The sequence below is a fragment of the Apteryx mantelli genome, unplaced genomic scaffold, assembly GCF_036417845.1.
Source record: "Apteryx mantelli isolate bAptMan1 unplaced genomic scaffold, bAptMan1.hap1 HAP1_SCAFFOLD_40, whole genome shotgun sequence".
NCBI classification, from domain to species: domain Eukaryota; kingdom Metazoa; phylum Chordata; class Aves; order Apterygiformes; family Apterygidae; genus Apteryx; species Apteryx mantelli.
In genome coordinates, this window is record NW_027118755.1 from 1,576,090 (window position 1) to 1,599,844 (window position 23,755).

The 23,755-nt window shown below is 51.0% G+C and overlaps 1 protein-coding gene across 1 annotated transcript; it reads right to left on the reverse strand.

Moving 5' to 3' along the window:
- Positions 1 to 17,261: 17,261 nt before the first annotated feature.
- On the reverse strand, positions 17,262 to 22,610 carry LOC136996441 (SUN domain-containing protein 3-like). The gene is made up of 7 exons (XM_067317363.1): positions 22,564 to 22,610; positions 22,082 to 22,133; positions 19,133 to 19,217; positions 18,440 to 18,555; positions 18,165 to 18,332; positions 17,588 to 17,680; positions 17,262 to 17,458 (listed from the first exon to the last, which is right to left on the reverse strand). The coding sequence occupies exons 1-7, from the start codon at positions 22,608 to 22,610 to the stop codon at positions 17,297 to 17,299; spliced, it is 723 nt and encodes a 240-aa protein (XP_067173464.1). The 3' UTR covers positions 17,262 to 17,296.
- Positions 22,611 to 23,755: the final 1,145 nt, after the last annotated feature.

Sequence of the window (23,755 nt, forward strand, 5' to 3'; positions counted from 1 at the left end):
CAACTAGTAACTGTGTCTTGGCCATGTGGTTCTTTAGATATTGACATGATGGTATCTGATTGACATAATGGTATCTCCAATGCAAAAGTCAACTTTCTGCGCCCCACCCCCTTACAAAATTGTAATTTTGTTGAGGAATGTTATAAAGCTGATGCCTCCAGCGGGCTCTGGGACCCAAGGATTCCTGTCTGGGCACTGGAGCCCAGCCTGGTGCACCAAGGGAAGGCCTCTCCAGCCCAAGCACAGCTGCTGCTCTCCTCTTTGCAGATTCAACCAGTAGTGAGGCTGAGTGTTTATCTCACACACACATACAAACACACACAGACACACACACACAGAGCAGATTAAGGGACAATACAAGCACTCTGTCCCCCTCCCTCACAGCTATTGCCAAGGTACACAGGCACTATGACCTGTGATCCCTGCTCCAGCTGCTGGCACTGAGACCCTCACTCCACTCACCCTGGCCACCCTCAGTAGCTGATATTTGAGTACACTGGCCCAACAACCCATGGTCCTGCTCCGGTGACTGATGCTAGGACCCTCTCTTGCCACAGTTACTGGCACCACAGACACAGGAGCTGTTATCACCTGAGGTCTGACTCCAGTTTCTGGGCCCAGTCCACTCACCCTTGTCTCTCCACCTAGATCTTACAGCACTCACAAATGGGACATGAAGGCTCGAGCTGCAAGAAAAATCTTGAGTCCTGGTTAAGGTGGATTGGAAAGGCACCTTTAAAACTACTGCAGAAGGTCAATATCTTGAAGGGTTAAACAATCACAAAGTCAATCTATCTCATGGACCATGGTGTACCTCCACAGGCTTGACTTGAGTATTCAGTCAGCAGCTAAAGGCTCGTTACATCTTCCTGCCTGTACCTATGATTCCACGTTCTACCCAAATACTAAAGACAGTGTCTTGGGGATCACTCAGCTGGCTGGTTTGATCCCAGATGTGCAGGCTGGTAGGCTGCATAGAATTACCCACTCCCAATATAGCATTATTTGATCTGCAGAGCTAAAGGAAGGTATTGATAAAGATTTTGAGAGACTGTGGGTGGCAGCTGAGTGTAGCAAACATGGGAGACCATCAGTTTTAGATAAAACAGTGATCAAAGTGATCCCAGTCACATGTGAAGAGGGCGAGGTGGTCTTAGAATGGGAGATCCCTCTCCAAAAAGTTATCATCTTCCCAAGTCTACAGAATTGGAGGAAGGAGGAATCTGTGAAATGGACCAAGCTACATTGTCGAGGTTGTGGTATTTCAAACTTTGGAAATGACACTATCAGTAATGCTGGGCAGTAAAGTTATAGAGGCATTCCCCATAGGAAGCTTGTAACTGTGTTGCAACTCTGAGCCAGTGTAAATGCTACCAGGGAATTCCTGGCTAGAGGAAGAGGGGAGACCCTAAAAAGGATTGGCAGGCATTGTTTGGTGGAGAGCAAAACTTGCTCCCATATTATTGGTTACTACCCTGCTATACAGAACGTCCATATTAAGAGACACAATGTATTATGTGAGTTATTGGCAAATGAAGTTGCCTACACAAAGGTGTTTAGTACCATCTCAGAGGCCTAGTATATCTGACATCCGTACAGGACTGGTAGATCTGGCATAGGACCTATGCCTTTCTGGAGCAGCAGAGAGACACCAGCTGAGATACCCAGAGTATTTCAAGCAGCATGACATAGATGTCTGTATGTGGCCAACTGAATCCCATGGAAAGAAATGAATTCCTCCTTGTTTATAGGCTCTCGGATAAGATGAATCATACCCTGACTTCTCTTGACAGCTCTGACTGGGGATGAGATTGAGCTGCTGAAAAGTAAAAGAAAAGAAAAATCAGGTGACTTTGTGGGTAAATCACTCTAATAAAGGTATTTTTATTGAAGTATCACTTTCTGGAGCTGCTTCTCTTTTCCAGCTAGATGAATGGGAATGGCTATTCCACTAATACATGTTCATCTTTTAGCACTGCTACTGCCCAGGATAGGAGAGATGAGACCATATCCAGTATGTAGGGTATTTCTGAAGGGATCCAGGCTGTTGGCGGTGAAAAGCAGATTTCTGCACAACACATTCTTGAGCCAAAAGCTCCTCTCATTGCATTGTCCATTGCCTACTACCCCACACAAGCTGCAAGGCAGAACATTTTCTGTGCTAGAAACTCTCTGGAGAAAAGTCTTCTCTTTAGGGCATGCTTCACCTCCACATTCCTCAGGGTGTAGATCAAAGGATTGAGGACTGGCGTGACAACATTACATATAAGGGTGGATATCATGTCCCGCCTGGCTGAATTCCCTGTGGAAGATGGCACATAGTTAAAAATAACAGGGACATAGAGTAAGGTCACTACTGTGAGATGGGAGATGCAAGTGGAGAAGGCTTTCTTCCTTCCCTCCTTGGACTGGACTTTCAGTCGGAGGAAGGAAAAAATGTATAGGTAAGAAAAGAGTATGAAGACAAAGGGGCCTATCACAATACTCCCCGTGATGATGCTGAGAAGGCCCAGGTTGAGCTGGCTGCTGTTGCAGGCCAGTCTCACCACAGGCTTAATGTCGCAGAAGTAGTGCTGGATGTGGTTGGGGCCACAGAAATGGAGCCGGGAGGTCATGACTGTGTGCATCAGAGCATGAAGGAAGCCAGTAGTCCAAGTGGCTACAGCCAGCAGCAGGCAGGCCCGTGGCCTCATGATCAGGGTGTAGCGCAGGGGGTAGCAGATGGCCACATAGCGGTCATAGGCCATGACAGCCAGAAGCAAACCTTCGCTGCTTCCCACGAAGTGGAAGAAGTGGAGCTGGCTTAGGCAGCCAGTGTAAGAAATGTCCTGGTGCCCCAAGAGGAACCCATCCAGCACCTTGGGCACAGTAACAGTGGAGAAGAAAATATCCAGGCAGGAGAGGTTGCAGAGGAAAAAGTACATGGGGGTGTGTAGCCGGGGTTCACATGCCACTACAATCATGATTGCCATATTCCCCAGCAGATTAGACAGGTACAGCAGTAAGAATAGCATGATCAAGAATTTCTGTAGCCCTTGAAGGCTGGTCAGACCAAGGAGGATGAACTTCCTCACCTCTGTCTGGTTATCCATCCCTGCAGGGAAAGAGAGAATAACTTAGCAGTAACTTGCTATCTTTCTGTCCTGAGCTGCTATATCCATTTCACAGAGTCCTCGTCCATAAGATGCATCATCAGCTGATGCTGCCTCATAAATGGAAGAGATCAGATACTGAGTCTGGAAAGGGACATGAAAGAATTCCTTGATTTCCCACCCCAGCTGTTTCAACAAATACTGGAACTGTTGTAACCTATGTGGTCAATACTGATGCTGGAACTGCCACCTGTGTACCAGCTCACTGAGAGGAATGGCGTGTTTGAGAATTGCAAGCAAAGAAAATAATGAGGAAGAAAGACAGGCAGGCAGGAAGGAAGGAAGGAAGGGAGGAAGGGAGGAAGGAAGGTTGGTTACCTAATGTTTACATGAAGATTACTCTGAAATCCTGCAGGTTTTCCTTTTTTAAATCAAAGAAGGGTCCTCTAATATGGTTTCTTCATTCCAATTCCTAGTTGAATAAACTGTATCTCTCCCGAAGCTGAAGAACTATAGTAGTATTGTGGCTCACATATAATATACTGCTTTCAAAGAGGATTAATTCTGAAGAGTTGTTCAGTGGAGTCAGAAAACCTTTATACAGTACTCCCTGTCACTGAAACAATCACATTTATTTCCAGCAAAGGAAAATTTCTGTCTCTCTGATAACTCCTCTTGGGATCAAGCCTCTGAACCTTATAGGACTTCAGTTCTGAAAACACCAAGGCATAGCGTCTCAGGGACACAGAAATCTAATGATGCTGTGGGGAGTTGAACTGATCACTGATAAAATAACAGTTAGTTTTCCTCTTCTTCTAGCCACATCCTGTTAATATGGGTAATGATTATTTGTACAGCAAGCTCTCATAAGCAGGAGGAAGGTGTAGAATCAAAAAAAAAAAAAAGAAAAGAAAAAAAAGAAATTGAAATGTGCAAGGCTATAACACCTAATTCTCAGGAAGACTAATAGTTTTAATGGGGAATTTCCAACAAGTTTGCTACATCTTTTTGAAATTCCCAAGTATAATAAGTTGAATAGGTATCATGGCTTCATTGGAACATGGCTTCATACAACTACACAGTTGAATTCTGTCTCCGACTTAAAATCTTTTGCCCCCTTTATAGACCTTATTTTATTTATTTATTTATTTATTTATTTATGTATTTTTAACTTCTAAAGATGGAGATAACAAACTATGATTTTTTTTTTAAGACTTCAAATACCTAAAATAGCACCCGATAATGCAATGGTAGACACACGCATTCAGGGACTGTTTTCAGAATATGTATGCTTCAGAGATGAAGCTGATATAAGATCTCGTACCCACGACTCAGTCCATTACCTGAACACTTGTACTGGAACCATTGTTCTCAGTGCTGTTCTGTGCACAGGGTTGCTAAGATGATTAAGGTTACAAAAAGGCTTTAGGATTACTCTGGTGATATCTAAGCATTTCTCTGTAGTTTCTCATTCAAAACTTTAGCATACAACCTCTGATAACATACATGAGACCATTTATGTGTGAATATTTTAGCTATATACAGGTGCTTGTTGCTAGTCTGTGGTATGAATGGATATGATACGCATGAAGGCAAACGGGAACTTTTTAGAATCATTCAGAAACTCAAATCAGCTCTAGAAGCAGGAATGCAGTGTTGTTTCAGAGGTCCTAGCACCTGAGTGTAATTCAGCTTGACAACCATTGATGCCCTCAGGACGCCAAAGGTGTTTACAGCCCCTGACTCCTGCTGCACATAAGTGCCTGTAAGCGAGCATCTTCATGTGGTGAAGTTTTTCCATTCTCGCAATGGCACAGTGCAACAAAACCTCAGTGCCTGGAATACCATCCTGCCAGTCACCTGTGAATGCTTCCATGGACAACAGTGCTGTTACATTGATATGGGCATCCATATCCACTGAGATTGCATTAAGGCTTCCTGGATATCACAATGTGACCACAAGGCAGGCAAGAGAGGGTCGGATACTGGTGGAAAGAGACACTCAAGGTTCATAAGGGGTTAAACAGGATAGGTTTAATAAAGGACTTACTTACAATACAAGCTGCATGGGGAGCCCTGGGAACTGCAAGGAGGGGTTGCCAGTGGGAGGCTGCTGGAGGCATGAGTCGGATGCAGGAGTCAGATGTCCAGGCGGGACTCGACTCGTTCCTAAGGGCTCCTTAAATCTACTAGAACTATTTCCTTAGCTCAGCCGTGCTAACCTTGAGTAGCTCCTGCCCGGGAAGCAGCTAGATGTTGTTGACAAAATGGAATATGCATGCCTGGCCCCAATGGGAATTTGGTCAGTGTGTAGTTCCACACGCTGGGCCTGCTACCACACACTCTGACAGTCACTGACTCCTCGCCAGATCTTCCGCAGGTATTCTCACTACACACAAGAATCCTCCCCATGACTTGTATGCCCTTTCTTGTCCTCAGAGAAGAGAGAGAGAGAAGAGAAAAGAGAGAGACAGAGTGAGTGATTAAAGGAGTAGCATCAGGCAGAAAAGTCACTAGTAGATTTACAGATGAACCGTGTCAATGAAGAAGCCGTTGTTGTGTTGTGTAGCAAGGGGCTGGGAAGGAAGCCGAAGTAAGAGGGAGAATTATGAGAGAGACCAAACATGGGTAAGGAAAGCTGAAGCAGTCTGGTTTCTAAGAACAGACAGGGCTGGCCCAGACCTAGGAAGCAGGGAGGTGGTGTGAGAGGAATGAGGGAGGAAGGTTAGCAAAAGGGACCCACACAAAGCAGGACACATCCTGACATGTTTGCTCCAGCCCAAGAAAAAGCTTACACCTCCTTCTCCATGCAGAGCAGTGGCTAGCCGTCCTTCTAGGCTTGTGTATATAAAGACCCAGGTCCAGCTACAGGGACGTCAGTGATGACCTCTATGCCATCAGGTACTGCCTCCTTGTAGACGCCTCTTGGGACTCTAGGGTCTTGCAGCAAAAGGATCCACTACTGCTGTCCTCAAGGTGCAAATCTGCACTGTGTTTAGCATCCCAGCTATTGTCCCCTTCCAGAGCATGGCTGCATTTACCACTGGCCTCAGCCAAGCCAGCCTTTCCAGGAACTTAGAGCACTTTGCTGAAGCACTCACACGAGAAGATGAAGAACATCAGTGATGGTCTTGGAAACCTCTGAGGATGGAGACTTCACAACCTCTCTGAGAAACTTGTTCCAGTACCTGACTGTTCTCACGTTGAAAAAGTTTCTCCTTGTATCCAGTTGGAACCCCTCTGGTTTCAACTTATGTCCACTATCATCCTCCCACCATGCATCACTGTGGAAAGCCTGGCTCTGTTCTTCTCAAGACTTTCCTAAAAGCGCTGGATGACTGTTATCAGGTCCCCCCACTCAAGCTGCCTGTTCTCCAGGATGAACAAGCCTAGTTGCCTCAGCCTCTGCCCATGGGACAGGTATTGCAGCTCCCTGGCCGTCTCAGTGCCCCTCTGCTGAATTTGCTCCAGCTGATCAATGCCTTTCTTGTATCAGGGGGTCAAAACTGGGCACAGTATCCTTCATGTGGTCTAACAGGTGTTGAACAAAGGGAAATAATCACCTTCCTTGATCAACTGGCTATGCCCCTCTTCACACAGCCCAGCATGCTGTTGGCCTTCTGCACTTCCTGGCACACTGCTGGCTCTCGTTAAGCTTGCTCTCCACTAGGATCTCCAGGTCCTTCCTCAAAGAGCTGCTGCTCAGTCAGTAAGTCCCCAGCCTGTGCCATTGCAAGGGGTGCTGCCTTTCCAGGCACAGGACTCTGTGTTTGTCTTTGTTGCATTTCATAAGGTTCCTGTTGGCCCATTCCTCTAGCCTCTCCTGGTCCTTCAGAATGGCAGCTCCGCCCTTAAGCATATTGACTGGCTGCCCTTGATAAAAGTGCATTCCATGACCTCCTCCAGATCACTGATAAAGATGTAAAGGAGGACAGGTCCCCAGATAACCCCCTGCACTACTCCACTCATTACTGGCTTCCAAGCAGAGTACAACCCACTAACCATGACCCTCTGAGTGCCATCATCCAACCAGTTTTTACCAATTCAGTTGCCCACCTATCCAGACTGTAACGTCCTACCTTGAATACAAGAAGAGACCGTGTTGTGGGAGACAGTGTTGAAAGGCTTGCTAAAGTCAAGGTAGATGACACCTATTGCTCTTCCTGCATCCATAAATCTAAGCATGTCATCATAGAAGGCTATCAGGTTGGTCAGGCATGATTTATGCTTGGTAAATCCATGCAGATTGTTCCAAACTAGCTTGTTATTCTTAATGTGCCTAGAAATGTGTTCCAAGAGGCCTCATTCCATGATTTTCCCAGGGACTGAAGTCTGAATATTTTTGCCACAAACTTGTATGAGGGCAGGGCAGGGCATCCCCATTTGCTGGAGGTGAAAAGGAGGACGAGGTGTGTGTGGGTGTGAGGGAAATGGGGGGACAAATCTTGTCCTTGTGTATGAGGGGATCGAACATATCCAGCGGGAGCGTGCTTGTGTGGAGGGAAAAGGGGACCAGGCATGTCCATGGCGGTGGGGTGAATGGGGGTGGGGCATGTCTGTGTGTGAGGGGAACTGGGACAGCACACGTGTATGTGTCACGTGAAAGGGAGGGAAGGAAGGCCCTTCCTTATCTTTGTAATTTACTTTTGCCTGCCAGAGACCCCTGTTTGGGGACTTTCCCTGAGTCAGTTTCACAAAGTAAAAAGAATAAGATTTTTATTAAAGCGACAGATAAAACAGGTTCAGAATTGCCGTTGATAAATGCACTTGCTGCCACAAATTTTCTTTCTATGAGCTCAAACTAACAATTAAGAACTTTCAGTAATAATATATTATCCCGGTAATGTCCGACGTTTGTCGGAGACGCAAGTCTTACCAAAGAGGCATGCATCCCTGTTTGGGGGAGGGGAGAAGGAGGCTCGCTCGTCAGCAATCTCCGGTGAACAGGTTGGGGGTTCAATTTTCTTCCCTTCCAGAAACTTTAGTAAGCTAGCCTCTGTTTTATAGTTGCTGAAGGTGGGATATGGAAGCGCGGCAGACATACTTCATTGGCCTGATTGCCATTTGCGTGGTTGTTGGGGGTATGCCCCCCTTGTTTACATATCATTATGCAGCAAAGGACATGTTTTTTTAATATGGTAGTCCAGGATAATGAGGCTAGGGGTACTATAGGTCAACAGTTAGTCCCTGAGCAGCAATTATTTTTTGGGATGCAACCCTTTGTGGTCAGGGGCGGATCATGATACCTCCATATTGCTCCCTCCTCTGCCGTGCAGCTGGAATAAACTGTCTGGCCTTCACCAGCTAGTTCGTTACTCATGTTGCAAAAAGGTGGTGTGTTTTGTCTGCCACGTACTGTTTTTTCCTTTCTGCCCCCTTATCTTTCTCCCTGAATTCTCTCTTGATCCCACATCATCCACCCCATGGCTGCTGCCACTTTCATATCCCACTCTCAGTCACAGGTGTATCGATAACTTGCTGGAAGGGTGATGCGTATGTTTCTGGACTGACTTCCACTAACGGGGCGTAGGAAGTGGTGAGCGGATGCAACTCTAGGGCATGGCTTATGAAGGTTTTTAGGCAGCTAACAGTAATGCATAACAATATTACCACAATGACAAGGATAACCCCAGTGTGTAACAAGCTTTGGATCCATCCGGTGACACCGAGTCCAAACCAGCCGAACAATTTCGACAGCCGGCTGTTGTTCATTGACTCTCAGAGCTCGCGAGTATCTTTGGCCACCTGTCATATGGTTTCTAGTTGGGTGTGGAGGTCCTGTGTGACATTTGGGATGTATACACAGCAGTCCATGCTCAAGAGGTTGAGGTAGCCACACAGTCCATTTTGGTGCAATAACATCAGGTCCAGTGCCATGCAATTCTGGAGAGCCATCTTAGTCGTAGCTTGCAATTGTGTGTTGATCAAGGACAAGCTGTCTCACGTGGTGTTGGCTAAAACTTCTACTTGGTAGGCTAATTTACTTATCCACAACCGCATTCGTACTGTAGCGGACCCAAATCCCCCAAATCCTTCCATTCCCCACGCTATTCGGATGGCTGCTCCCAGGTCCTACCACCCCTCAACCTTACCTCCCAGCTCCCTTTTTGTGCGAGCAAACCAGTGGGGCTAGACTGGGGTCCTCTTCCACACAGGGCACAAAGTGGGGACACCTAGTGTACATTGGCGGTTAGGCAGTCTAGTAGATAAGGTAGTATACATGTGACCATCACTACAGGCCCAAATTAGGCTTGCGGGTGCATCGCCAGAGGTGATGCGGCAGTCATTGCAGGGCGCGAATTCTGATCCTATGTATGCATAGGGCACACTGTGGTTTCAGCACAGGCAGCCCATTTTTAGGGTCATGTAAACCAATCAGTAATACTTTACCCACTTGTATTGTTCCCAGTTGGAGCAATTTATCACCGCTCGGCAAGACCACAGTGCTGATCCATTTGACGTGGGAATAAAAGGTGACCCATGATCAAAGGGTATGAAGCCCCTACCAGGGTTGGACCAACAGCAACTATAGGGACAATCTGCAGCCAGTGTAGCATCATGGCATTGTTTTGGACATCCCTGGCCCATTCCATCATCTCATTGTATGCACCAGGACATGTTTACAGGCTGGGTATATTGCAGGATGTTGGCTGCACATCCCCAAGACCATGAATTTAAAGCACCCCAGGGCAATGCACTACAATGTGTAGTCCAACCGCCCGGGTTCCAGATCATTGAGCCATTAGGCTCCTCTGTGTAGTTCCAACTAAGGGTGCAGTCAGTTTTAGAAATTGTTGAGAAATTGAAAGCCCCAGTTGGTGTTACAGTTAGTGGTGCCTGATGTGGGGCATGCGGATTTACAAATGGTGTGGGACCACTTTGATTCCAGAGACGTACTAGACTGGTTTCTATATCCGTTGGAATTATTCCCACAGGCAGGGGATCCTCAACTGATTTGGGAAGGGGCAGGCAAGCAGTGATGCTGGACTCATTAAGCATTGCTGCAAAGCCCCTTATCAAGGCTAAAATCAGATTATCATTCAAATCATGAGGGAATTGATCACAACAAGTTCTCATACTGTTGTGCCAATTATTCTCTCGGTTTACACATGTGATTATCATTACACCTATTAAGCATATAGATGTTAAGCTCAAGCATATTTTCTCGGCACGGCCTATGTATAACATTAGGTTCATGCTAACAGTATGTTACAAGTGATAGTGCAAGCGAGGCTTTGATTACAATTTTGGCCTACAGACAATTATAAGCATTAGAAATATAATTACCCAGCAACAAACAATTAGTAATCCTTGGGGGCACTCCCAGTCAGTGTAAGGGAGTCCTTGATCCCAGGTGCAATTTTCGAGCATGTGGAATACCTGTGGAGACATAAAGAAAAGATGCTTGGTTGTCGTCCAGCTGGCGAAATTTATGTTAGAAGGTGGGTACTATCCATCTAGTATTAATTCGATATTTTTCTCCACCTACCAGTATGTCATCAATATATTGGTATATCATGATTCCTGAGGGAGTGGGAATGTCCTCACGGGCCACAAGCGGGAGAATTGTAGGGGGAGTGCGCCTACCATCCCGTCAATTCCCGCCTGTGCAGCTGCAGACAGCATCAAAGAGCCACTGTGGAACTAGCACTCGCCAGGCAGGGTGGCTCACTGCCCTCCCCAGGGATGCGAGGTTTTTCACGTGGCATCTGGTAAGTCAATCAGGTCCTGTTGCAGGGCTGAGGGCTCGAATCTGCCAGGGGCTGAGTCATGCCTTATGGGCAGGGCCCCTCCGCTTGCATCAATCATCCGGCTCAGAGATTGTACCAGAGCCTGAAGGTCGGCTGTGGGGGTGCCATGCAGTAACTGCCGCAGCACTCCCACTGCCAGTACCCTGTGCCAAAGGTCCTTGTCAAATTTTGGTTTGGGGTCGGGCTGAGCCCATACCTGATGGACCCACCAGGGAGGTTCAGTCGGTTCTCCAGGCCTAATTTCAATCCAGCCCATACAGTGTCCATAGTTTATTATGTCTTGCACAGATTCATTCCAGGAGGTCACATGAACCTGATCTCGCAGGGGCTGCGCAGCAGCTGCGCCAGCGTCCATCGCGCGAGCGGTTTGTATGCAATCCTGAGCATTGGCCACATAAGTTTTCAGACTATCACAGAGACCATGAATAAGGGGGGTTAACCTTGCTGGATCGTTTGGAGCCAGAATGGGTGATCTCCTTAACGCCTCCCTCTCATACATTGCTTGTATGCAGGCTGCCTTCTGCACAGACACAGCAAGGTCTGAGAAGCCTGTAGTCTTAATAATGAGGGGGTCCCCTCGCTCCTGCAGGTCTATGCCACTGGCCCAATAGGCAGCTCGGGCAGTTAATGAATAGTTGTGGTCACCTAGAGGGATGGTTAGAAATACTCCGGGGCCCCAGTAGCCCTCTGCCTCTCCTTCACTCAGCAAGATACGATCTCCCGCCGTGAGGGAGACTCGCCATACATATTCGGTCTCAGATTCTTCCGGCCATCTAGAGTACTTTTCTTGCAGCTTGGCCAATTCTGCCAGGAACCAAGGGATTGAGCGTACAGTAGTATGAACGTTATCCTCTCCCTCAGCTGCAACCTCAGTTTTAATCAGTGGTCGTACTGGTACAGGTTCGGGGTGGGGGGGGGAGTATAGCAATCGGAGCTTTCCAGAAAATCGTCATTATCGTCATTGTCATACCAGATATCTCCATCCCAGGTCTCAGGGTCAGTGCAGTGTACTAGTTTAGGAATTTGCTGAGCCGAGACTGTGGATGGCATTTGGTTTAGGAGTAAGTCTAATTTTGCCTGCAGCTGCTTCTCTCGCCTTTCTGCTGCAGCTAGCAGCACCTTCAGCTCCCTATTTTCTGTCTTTAAATTCTGTTTTTCAACCATGAGGCTGTCTACTTGTGTCCCCAACTTTTCTCGATTCTCCTTTTCAAAGGCTAGTGAGGTTTCCAGCACCTTGTTAGCTGATTTTAAAGCGGCATATTCTGCATCTGCAACTTTTTCGGGGGGAGGGGACTCTTTATATTCTTTCTGTGCGCAAGGTAAGCACGCCCCCAATACTGCACAAACAATTCCTTTTCCTTTACCTTTCCTGATCTTTTGCTGGCTTCTACACTGCTCTATTCGCTCTACCACTTTATCTTCATCTTTCCAAAATTTATGGGCCCATTCTTTCCCTGCTTGGGATGGTGCACACTTACATTTATGCAGCAGTTTATCCATGGCAATCCTGCCAACTACACCAGTTTACTGTCACGTGAAAGGAAGGGAAGAAAACTGAACCCCTGACCTGTTCACTGGAGATTGCTGACGAGCGAGCCTCCTTCTCCCCTCCCCCAAGCAGGGATGCATGCCTCTTTGGTAAGACTTTCACCTCCGACAAATGTCGGATGTTACCGGGATAATATATTATTACTGAAAGCGCTTAATTGTTAGTTTGAGCTCATAGAAAGAAAATTTGTGGCAGCAAGTGCATTTATCAATGGCAATTCCAAACCTGTTGTATCTGTCGCTTTAATAAAAATCTTATTCTTTTTACTTTGTGAAACTGACTCAGGGAAAGTCCTCAAACAGGGGTCTCTGGCAGGCAAAAGTAAATTACAAAGATAAGGAAGGGCCTTCCTTCCCTCCCTTTCACGCGACAGTATGTGAGGGTCATGGGAGACAGGGTGTTTCTGATGGAGGGCATGGGGCATCCATGTATGAGGAAAATGGGGGACAGAGCATTTCTGAGAGGTAAGATTGAGGAGACAAGGTGTGAGTGGGGAATGGGGGGGCGGGGTTTCCTTGTCAGAGGGATGAGGAGCATGTCAGTGTGTGAGTGGTGCATGTCCTTGTGCAAGGTGGGAGAGAGGGAACATGACTGAGGGGAACGTGGTATGCGTCTGCATGGGGGAATACCGGGACAGGTTGGGGAGAGGGGGTTATGGGTGAACTGTGGTGCATCTGGGGATTGTGGCACACTTGTAAGTGAGAGGGCCATGAGGGTTTGGGCATGTTGATGAGAGGCATGGGGAGAAGTACTTGGGGAGCATGTGTATATGGAGGATCATTTGGGAGCCATGTCAGGACAGTAGGGATGTGTGAGAGAGACCTGCTGTGGAGAATACAGTATGTTGTGATTCAAAGAGAAGAGGAAGCATGTAAATGGTGGTCCAAGAGAAGATGGGAGGACCTGATATGGGAGGCTGTAGGGACGGGGAGGTGAGGGAACCGTTGTGGGGCATATGGGGCTAGGGCAGAAGAAGGTGGGGAGAGGCGTGTGCACACACCATGTGGGGATGTTTCAGAGTTGTGGCAGAGGAAAGTTTGTGCATGTGTGGGGTGGGAGTCTGCACACGGGGTACCCTGCATGGAATAGGTCTGGATTGTCACAGGGGGAGGAGGGCATATTCACGTATGCGCATGTGTCTTCTCACTGTATGGATGTGGCGGGGTTGAAGCAGAGAAGGGAGTTGTGTGCGACAGGGATGTGGGGGCCTCAGGGAGAGGGATGTGTCTTGATGGATACAGCAGGGAAGGGGTTGACCACAGCACACCTTGCCCCTGGATCGGGTTTCCCTCCTCCCTCCCAGTGCCTGATGTTCACTTTCATTTTCTATCTGAGCCTTGTCTCCCAGAAGAGGAGGAGAGAGGCTGGCCAAGGACACAACAGCATAGAAGGCAGGACAGGAGCCAGGGCAGAGCAAAGCTGCTGCAGCCCAGAGAGGTGAAGGTGAGTCCCTTTCCCCAGTTCCTCCCCTCCATCCCCCTATGCAAGCAGTTAGGGGCACTCAAGCTGGGGAATGACTTTTTTTCATCCCAGCAAGCTGCAGGTGGGGATAGAAACAAGTCCAAAGTTGCTGCTCTGGGTTTGCCCTGAGATGGAGCAAGGGGAAGAGATGGCTGGGACCCTGTGCTCAACACCCCTAGTCTTTGCATGCAAACCCCTTCTCCTAAGTGCTCAGCCCCTGAGTTTGGACCCCCTTACCCCGTAAGCCATTTGTTTGTGGATTTCCAGCTCAGCTCTCAACTAGCTAAGCTCCCGTAAGCTTCAACCATGTGTCCTAACCTATCTTTTGCTCCCTGCTGGTGCGTCTGTGCCGGGAGCCTCTCTCCCATCATTCCTCTTGTCCTAGGTCCCTGCCTGCAGCCATTGCTCTGTTACCCACCCTTGTTGGCACCCTTGCTTAGCCACTCAGCAAACTAGCAAAGTTCAAATCTCTGTTAGTGGCATAGCGTGGAGTGCTGCCCCCATCACCTGAACTGAATGTAGCAGAATTGGGCCTTTAAGCCCTGGGCTTTTAGAAGCTGAGCTGAGCATTTCTGTCGTGAGACAAATGGGAGGGGGCTCTGCACCTCTGCTCAGTGTCAGCATTGCCTCCATGGCAGCATTTGCAGGAGGGCAAGAGGAGGAGGTGGGTCAGAAGGAAGCTGGTGCAAAGAATGTTTTCCTTGGGAAAATGAGGTAGGATGAAAATGAGTGTTCCTGTTTGGACTGTGGGTATCCACACCCTGTTAACCAGCCTGTCTCACTGTCCCCTCTGCTCGCTGTGTTTGTCATGAGCAAAGGCATCCGGAATCTGCATGGCGCTGCCCATTTGCCTGTTTGAGACCACACAGAGGCAGGGGCTGGTGGTGCAGCAGAAGACCCTGCAAGTGCTGCAGAATTCCCACAGCCTGTGGTGGTAGTGGCCATCACAGGGCTGTACTGCACTGGAAAGTCCCACCTCATGAACAGGCTGGCTCGTGAGAGGATGGGTGAGAGAGGTGGTGAACCAGGCAGGTCCCAGCTCTGAATAGCCAGGGTGCCTGTGTTTTCTTGCTCTCTATCTAACACTGCTCAGCCCCTCATGTCCTCTCCACAGGTTTCTCCCTGGGCTTCACCATGCAGGCCCATACCAAAGGTATCTGGATGTGGTGCGTGCCTCAGCCCTGCTGGCCTGGACACACTCTGGTGCTACTGGACACTGAAGGGCAGGGCGATGTGGAAAAGGTGTGGGAGAAGCAGAGACTTCCTTTTGTGACGACAGAGCACTTTGTGGAAGCTCTCAAGGGCCCAGCCATGTGGCAGGACTCAAGGTGTTCTCATTGCCTGCACTGGTGTGCCAGGAAGAGACAGAGGCTGTGGGGAAGGAGGCTAGTGCAGAGCTAACTGGGTAAAGTCTTCCGGCTGATGAAGTCCTGCCTGGCATCCTTCACCTCTGCCTTTGACTGTCAGAGACCTCGTTCTGCCTGGCATCCTGGCTGTCTGCAGGGTAGTGGAACCAGTCTGTGTCTGGGCCCATGCTGGTTGGTGGGACACCTTCCCAGGCGCTCTCCCTCTCATTCTGGTTCTTTGATTACTGAGCAGCCGTTAGGCTGGTGGACCTTCTGATTTTCTTGTACTGGTGAGCTGAGAACTGGACACAGCATTGCAGAGGTGGTCTCACCAGTGCTGAGTAGAGGGGAAGGATCACTTCACTTGACCTGCTGGCGACACTCTTCCTAGTGCAACCCAGGATGGTGTTGGCCTTCTTTGCCACAAGGGTGCAATGCTGGTGTTATAGGTAAATGTGACAAATCGTAATGACCACTCTAACTGGGTTGCATTAATTCCAATTTAATAAAATAATTGAGCAAGTCACAAGTAAGCAAAACAGCGCTGGGCGGCCGGGGAGTCTCTGCTCCACCAACGGCGCGCAAAATTCCCCTGCTCACAGTCTCCTTATATGCGGCTCTAGTTCCAGGTATACGTGGCACTTCCTGTAACTTCTGCGGTTGCGCCGACTGCTGCTAGGGGGTCTTCTTCAGCCCTCTGGTGGTCGTGGGGATGAAGGCTGGAGTCTTCCTCTGCATTGTGAGTGGCGACCCTCAGGTCACGCATATATTTTACAACTGTGTGACCTCGCCATCGCCATATTAGGCTATCTAAACTAACATTGCCGCTTCGCTGGCTCAACTCAGTTATCTCAGGCGGGGTACATGCCCCCACCACAGGATGTAGGATGTTCCCAAGGCTGTTTCTCACTCTGATGTAACAAGCACATTTTACAATCCAGGCTGTTCCCAAGGCTGTTTCTTACTTTGATGTAACAAATTAGCACATATCACACGGACTGCCTGAGGAGGGCAGCGGACGGGCTGCCCTGCGCCTCGGCCCTCGCTGCCGCCGGGTCCGGGGCCGCGACACCCCCCCTGCGCCAGCCACCACCAGGCAACATGGCGGGGGGCGGGGCTTGCGCGCCTCCCCGCCGCGGCTCCAGGGCGTGCTGGCTGCAGGCCATGCCCCCTGCGGGCAGGGCGGCGACCGGCACTGAGCCGCCGCCGCCGTCGCCATGGGGACGGCGGGCGGTTGGGGCGGCTTCGCGCGGGGCCGGTCGGTTCCGCCGGCGCGCGGAGGGGTCGCGAGGGAGCTGGGCGGCCGCGGCGGCGAGGAGCGCGCAGCCCTTGGGCGTCGCTGCCTGGCGTGGAGCCGCGCGGCGGTGGGGCGGGCGCAGCCCGGGCCGGCTTTCGCTCTCGTCTCTCCCCGAGGCAGGTCCCCGGGATGAGGAGCGCCGTCAAGGAGCCGCCCGCACCCCGCAGCCGCCGCTACGCTGCTCGCGGCAAGCACCGCACCTCTGCTGGCCCCGGCCCTGGCCCCAGCCCCGGACGTGCTGGCTTGTGCCCCCGAGCGGGAGGGCTGCGGCCGCAGCGCGCCGCGCTCTGAGGTGTATCCCACGTTGCTCGCCCTGCCGCTTGCCTGGGCCATAAGTGAGAAGGCTGTTGGATGCTTGTTGTCGTTGTTTTCCCTAGCTCGTATACCACCTCCTGCAGCCCATACGTGTCACGTCACGCACAGCATAAGGAACCAGGGACAGCAGTGGCTCGCTAAAATGGCCTGGCAAACTGCTGCTTTGCTCTCCCACTGTCCTCCGAGTCTAGGAGCATTTCTGCATTTACACTTTAAGGAAAGCTCTCTTGCTTTCCCCGGTTTCCTCCCCGCTTTCCTCATTCTCCAGCAATAGCCCTTCGATGTGCGCGAAAAATGCTGGAAGGACTGGCGAAGGCCTAGCCAGTTCTGCGGGTGACATCTTAATTACGGCAACGAGTCGATCAGAGTGCCAAGAAGGATTTCAAGAGGCGCCGTCAAGGACAGAGCAGTCTGCCTCAAAAGGAGGCGGGAAAGGCACACTAAGTAGCCCATCACCACCGCTGCTCAAATCTTGCAGGCTTTATTCAGTGAACTCTGTTGTTTCCAGCAGAGTGCCACGCAGAGTCCTCTTCGGTGGGTACCGCATCACCGTGGACCCTCAGTCGATACACGCATGTGTATTGCGGGTGGCCCCAGTTGCTCAGCACCTCCAGCTTCACGTATTGTATGGAGTCAGAGCGCTCGTTCTGAAATGAGAAGAAAGCAGCTGTCTTTTCCTCTCTATCCTTTGACTCCTTAGAGCTTCTCCCCTGCCAGCTACACTTCTCCTCCTCTTCCTCCTCTCCTACGCTTCTCCTGCCTCTTCCTCACCGTACCTTCAGCTGGAAAGTCTCAAAGGGATGTTCTGCAGCCATGTACGTGAACTCTCCTAGGAACAGCCCCTGCTCCTCGTTTTCTGCCTTCATCCCCTACACAAAGACAGGGGGGGAGAAAACAAGAGAGTGAGATACACAGCGGGAAGACGCAGCTTCCCTAGGGGAACTAACGAAGCGGCCAGAATGAGGCCTAGGTGGCAGTGTTGGGAAGAGCAACTTTGGGTGTGCAGGAAAGAGAACTGGCACCAAGGAGGAAAGAGCAAGTAGGGGCAAGCTTCATTATTTGGGAGGAGTGGTGGCAGAGCCAGTGTGCCAGCTCCCGTAACTCAGGGCTCATTTAGTAGCACGTGGCCCCTGAAATGGGAAGCTTTGCTTCAAGTGCACACCACAAAGGAAAGGAGTGTAAAGGAAATGGAGGAACTCAAAGCAATTTGTTTCTTCTCCAGGCTCGGAGGAAGTCACGGGCCTGGGAGAAGCCTCCCGGCATTGCGGGACCTGTATTCACCCGCCCGCCGCTGCCCTTGCTGCAAGGCTTAGAAATGCTCCTCACAACCCCCCGACTCTAGAAACCACTTACATAGACAGCAAAGTCCTTTGGAGCACTGGAGATGTTTTCTCCAGGGGACACTCTCACTGAAATATGTTCCAGAGTAACAGCTCGTGGAAAGATTGCTTTAGGCAGCTTGATGAAGACATGACCCTGACTCCCGGCGAAAGACCAGCAGTTTCCCGGCTGATTTGCAGGCTGAAAGAAGAACAATGCACACTGTTCATGTGGCAAAGGGAAACTCTCAACAGTGCATTTGGTCCCCCCCGCCAGAGTGGTTGCTCTCTGTTTCTTGGTGGGCCTACCTCAAGGAGAACCTCAGGAGACTTCATGGAGTGCAGCAATGGCAGCCCAGCCCAGTAGAGTATTCCTTTGGTATTGCGGAAGGAGGCAGAAGTCTTGGAATGCACGATGGTAGCCCCTGAAACACGAATGCACCCATCAAGTCCTGCCTTCCCTCGAGGACTGCATCTGTTTCTAGGGCTGTGATCTATCCGGAGCATCTCAGGAACCACGCAGGCTGCCGACCTGTCCTCAGACAAGCAACAGAGACGCTCCCCTACGACACTTATTTCAGTTCCTGACATGCATGAACGCCAGGCACACTCGGAGAGAAAAGGACTTCTTGAACAACCGTCTTGTATGTGAACAGTCGCAGCCCTGCTACCTGCCTCCTTTCCCTCCACTCTTACTTCCATGGACTCCACGTAGGGCTCCCCAAGGAGCAACCAAGAGATGCCGACATAGCTGTGTCCTAATGAACACTGCCACCGTGATGCCTCTTTGCACTGCACTGTCAACTTGAAAAATGCTACTACGTGTTCCTAGATCTCCAGCAGCAATAGTCACCTCTGTCTTCCTTGCGTGAGCCCCCTGCAACACACAGCAGGGACTCGTTCAGCTGTGCTAATGGGCCATGGAAAAGGAAAGCTAACATAGGCCTAAGCATAGACAGGAGGTGCCCTGGCTTGCTTGTTCCTGTGCCTTTAGAGCCGCACCTGATGCTTTGCGGGCAAAATCCGGCATCTGGACTTGGTTATATTCCAGCTTCTCCAGTGCTTCATCGATTAACTTCTGAGCATCCTGGCAAGGAACACCAAAGAGAGCAGGTATTAGCGGCAAGGAGGCACATGCCAGCTCCCCTCCTGGGCCAGCTAAGGTGAACTTGGCTGTTGCACTCTGCCCTAAGGAGCTTGGCAATTCCCTGAAAAGCTCCCAGGTTTGCTCGGCTCTCATTGGCTAGTATCAGAAGAGCGGGGCTGCTCACTCCAGCGCTCCGAAAGCTGAAGTTGCGGGAACGTCTTTCTTCCTCTTACAATGCACAGGGGCAGGCCATTGGCAGCGGCCTCTCTCTGGCTCACCACCAGCTCCCTCCTTGCTTTGCAGGAACTACTGCTGGAGCTGAAGGACACCTTTTCTAGGCAGAACACTTGTGCTGACAGTGCCTGCACAGGGGTCGTAGGAGGCCGAGCAAACGGCCGAGGAGAGAGCCTTCATGGCCCACAGCGCTTATGACCCAGCCCCTTTTCCAACTGCATTCCCCAGAGCAGGAGAGCAGCAACCCTGGCTGTAACAGCGGCTTGCCCCTGCGTTGGCAAAGCCAACGTGAACCCAAGGCTGCCAGGCGCCACTCAGGGAGCTGCGTTACAAGGTCTCCCGGAGAACTGGCTGCCACATCAGCAGCAGGTGGAAATAGGGGCTGCAGGGACTGTCCTTCCAGTTTGTTCCCAGAGATGATACCTAGACTGAGAGGAAGATGAGCTGAAGACAAGTGCAACTCCCTTTGCGGCCCTCTGCTGCCCTGCAAGGAGCGTGGAGCCACAGAAGAAGCAACTGCAGAGACCCATCCTACTTGTTGCAGCAGCACAAGCCTTTCTGCTGGCTCTGGCAGGGAACCCTACTAGCATACGTGCCGGGCTGAGGAAAAAAATCTCTGACAAGAGCCTCCTGCAATGGCCCCTTACCCATCCTGTCATGCCCAGCAGCTCAGTCTGCTTCAGGGCTTCGCCGAGAGCGCGCCGGGCAATGTCCTTTGTGCTCCATCGCAGAGCGTGAAGGACTTCCTGGAGCTCACGCAGCTGTCCTTGGAGGGTCTCGATTTCACCGAGTACTGCTCCTAACACCTCATCCGCTTGCCTGGAAGAAGTGCGCCACAGAGACAGAGACCACTGTTCTGGCAGGCTGCTGCTATGCCACGGGAATGGGAGAGAGGCAACAAAGCTCCCTGAGGTGACTGGCAGCATCAGGTGGCTGGACTCCCATCAGTGGCTGAGAGCTGCAGAAGCAGCTGCAGCATGGCGACTACCCCTATGGCCCTTGTCAAGCAGCAGAAAGGTGGAGCTTCCAACAGCCCAGCCTAGCTAAGGGGCTCACGCAGGGCTTGCTCCAGGCCTCGAAGGCACCTCGACATAGAGCTGACCACCGGCGAGAAAGGCAAGGCGCAAAGGCAGACAGGGCAGTGGGGGAAGAGCTGTGGGAATTGTGTCGCGTGAAGTTGGTGTGAGACGGGACTGGAGCTCCTCTAGAGCATCATCTAGTCAAGAGGAAATCATTTTTACCTCTGCGTCTTCACGTGCACGCCAGAGAGAGGAAACTCCTCCTAGAGGGACAAGAAAGGCAACATTCAGTCCAAACACTAACAGGCCTGCTGCAGAAATGAAGCTCTATGGCCTTTACAGCAACGGGAAGCAAACAGGCACAGACACCGTGCCTCCGGGGACTCCGCTACTCCCCTATCATGCACTGGGAAATGATCACGACAGACTGCCAGGCAAGAGAACACAATTCACACTGCCTAGTGTGGTATTCGAGAAGCATCTAGCCTTTGAAATTTCCTGCAATTCAACAGATCGATTCTTAAAAAGCCCTTCTACTCTAAAGTTGCTTGCTTAATCAGGCACACACACACATATTTTTTCGGGGTTGCTACGTTGAACGGCTGGGCAAAGAATGAGCCAAACCAAAAGACTCAAGATCTCAAAAGCAACACAGTGCTTTGCAGAAACTTACAGACCCACACCTGCAGAACAGCGGAGCATGTTCAGCTCTCTGCTATGTCTGGTGCCCAGACCAATTCACCTTCACCTGACAGACCTGGCAATGTGGCTCGTGGACCTTGCCCTAGCCCCCGAAAGAAAGGCACTTTTAACAAAGCCGCACTTGATGCCCTTGAGCTAAGGCTGGCAGAAGCAGCCTTCATTTGAGGCACTCAGAAGGTCACCTGCTGGCAGACAGATTTAAAAGAGGAGAAGATGCAGGCCTTCGATGCTGCTCTGCTCGTCCAGATGCTTTCGTCATCAAGCAGCCCCACGTGGTAAACACCTGTCAGTCACAAACCAAAGCTCTGTTTACACTTGGAACTTGCTCATGCCGGAAGAGTTGTGCGCAAGCAGGGCTCCAGTGCTTCAGGCATGCAAGCGCTTCTGAGGCTGCAGACTACTTGGGAAGGGTGGCAAGCCAACCCTGGGGAGCTCCCGGGCTTTTTTAGCGCTTCATGAGACCTTAACCAGCTGCCTCCCTCCACAGGGCTGCCTGCTGCACTCCGAGGGTCGGGCACACACGCCATCATTGTCTCTCCACTCTTCTTCTTGGGAAGAGATAACGATGGAAGAGGGGCCTCCGAACAGATGAAGAGTCCTTCCCCGGCACATGCTCCTTTCTCCTGAAGGAAGCTTCTCCACTTCCTGGGGCGAACAGGGCAGGCTAGCCACTGCCTCTCCCCAGGCTTAGGAGAACTGGCTTCAGCTCTGGGCAAAAGCAAGGCACCCTCTTCCCATCCCCACCCCCCTTGCTCGGAGGCACGTGGAAGCGGGCCACCCCTCTCTCAGGGACCTCCTGCTCCTCCTTGCGCTCCTCTGGCCACAGCCGTCTACGTGGACCCAGGCAGAAGGAAGCACTGGCTCTCTCGTAAAGAACCACCGTTACTTGCAGCCTCTACAGACACTCACCAAAAAGGCAGCAAAACAGAGCAAGCAGCACCAGCAGAACCGTCTTCCGAGCCTTCATTTGCCTATGGAGGAGCACGGAGGAAAAGAAGGCTGAAGCTGGCTGCAGCTCTGCAGCTCCTAAGCACACTCCAGAGCAGCAGTAGCGACTGCAGCTCTTGCAGCTGCCATTCCTGACTTGGGAAGTGGCCTGCTCCTGCACGAGCTCCAGCCAGTGGTCGAGTTTGCACCCGCGGTGGCAATGGGGCATTCGGGAGGGCGAGGACTGGAACTGAGGAGCTAGGGATGGAGGATTAACTCCAGAACAGGAGAAGCAGTGCCAAGGAAAGCTAGGGCCATGCTTCCTGCCTATGGCAGTAGAGGCGATTCTTTGCAGACGGAAGGGACATCATTCACACCTGTTTCTCCTGACCACCATCCAATCGGTGCTTGCGCCCATACACTTCTCCCCCCACTCGCAAGAAAAGATTCTCCCTCAGCTTTACCTTGCAGTAGTGCCCACAACTTGGAGCACAAAGCGCTGAGGAAACATCACGCTCAGCAGCAGGAAATGCAAGATGAGCCCGAAAGCTCCTGAAAAACAGTCAAGATGCAAAAAGTCCAGTGAGCTCATGCAGAATTCTACGTTAAGGTTCTACTCGTCCTCTTGGTGTCGGCAGAGGGCAGGAGGCATTCTCCTCTTTCGGGCACTTGCTCCTGCTTCTGTCAGTTGCTCTGCAGCTGCAAGCAGCACAGGGCAAGGGAAATGAATTCCCTTCAGTCCAAAAATCACTGATTCATGAGGTCATTTTTCCCTGTTAGGGCTACAGAGGGTCGGCCTCTTAGTTCATGAGCAGAGCTGCCTTTCATGCTCCCTAGGACATTGCGGCACAGCCTAAGGCCAGGGCTTCTGGCAGCTCCTGCTCTGCCTCTGACCACCTCCTTCACCTTCCATGAAACGATCCGCATTGCGAATGTAAATAAGCAGAGGGAGCTGCACTTAAGAATTGTGTCAGCTTCCTTTTACCTGGACGCTGAAGCTGGCGTTGGTCCTGCCCGTAGACTCCAGGGCTCTGGAGAACAGGCCCTTGGCTCGCAGGTTGCCTACGAGAAAGAAAAGGGTCTGAGGCACACAGGGCACGCACTATCTGCTGTTGCCTTCAGCCAGCTTTACACTGAGCTCAGAGGCTGTCCTTGTGCTCTTCCCCCGTCCATCCCCCCACACACACACCCCCACCCCAGGCTGATTAGGTGCAAAAGGCACTTGAGGAAAAGAGAGGAGGCTTCCGAAAACTCTCCAAAGCAGCACATCCGTACCAGCGTACGTCTTGGCCTCGGTTTCTGAACATAGGTGCAGAGACGCAGCTGCCAAACACCCTGTTCGCTCAGGTGTGGCCCAAAAGCGCTCTGATCTCCTTGCCCTCACGACAGAGAGTGAGCAAGCGGCAGGGGCAGCCCGCAGCTGCCGCCCTGCTCTTGCTACCTCACACAGCGGCGATGGCTTGTGATGTCAACGGCGGTCGGTGACGTCACAGTAGAAAAGGCAGCGCCACATTTCCAGGCCAAGCTCAAGCTGACAGGAAACAGCAGTTGCTCTCCTCTTCAGCAGAGAGGCAATCCTCGGAAATCACAATGTCTCCTACCAAGTATTCAACTCTTTGAAGTCCCAGCCAGGAGGGAGCGATTTGGGAGCCACCA

What these genes read in the sequence shown, in the direction of transcription:
- LOC136996441 (XM_067317363.1), bottom strand. Translation starts at nt 22,610, where the DNA reads ATGTTTCCTCAGCGCTTTGTGCTCCAAGTTGTGGGCACTACTGCAAG. An exon ending in TCTGTTTTGCTGCCTTTTTG is followed by an intron (nt 19,218 to 22,081) that starts GTGAGTGTCTGT and finishes GTTCCTTGCCAG; the next exon opens with GATGCTCAGAAGTTAATCGA. An exon ending in CAAAGGACTTTGCTGTCTAT is followed by an intron (nt 17,681 to 18,164) that starts GTAAGTGGTTTC and finishes GTCTTTGTGTAG; the next exon opens with GGGATGAAGGCAGAAAACGA.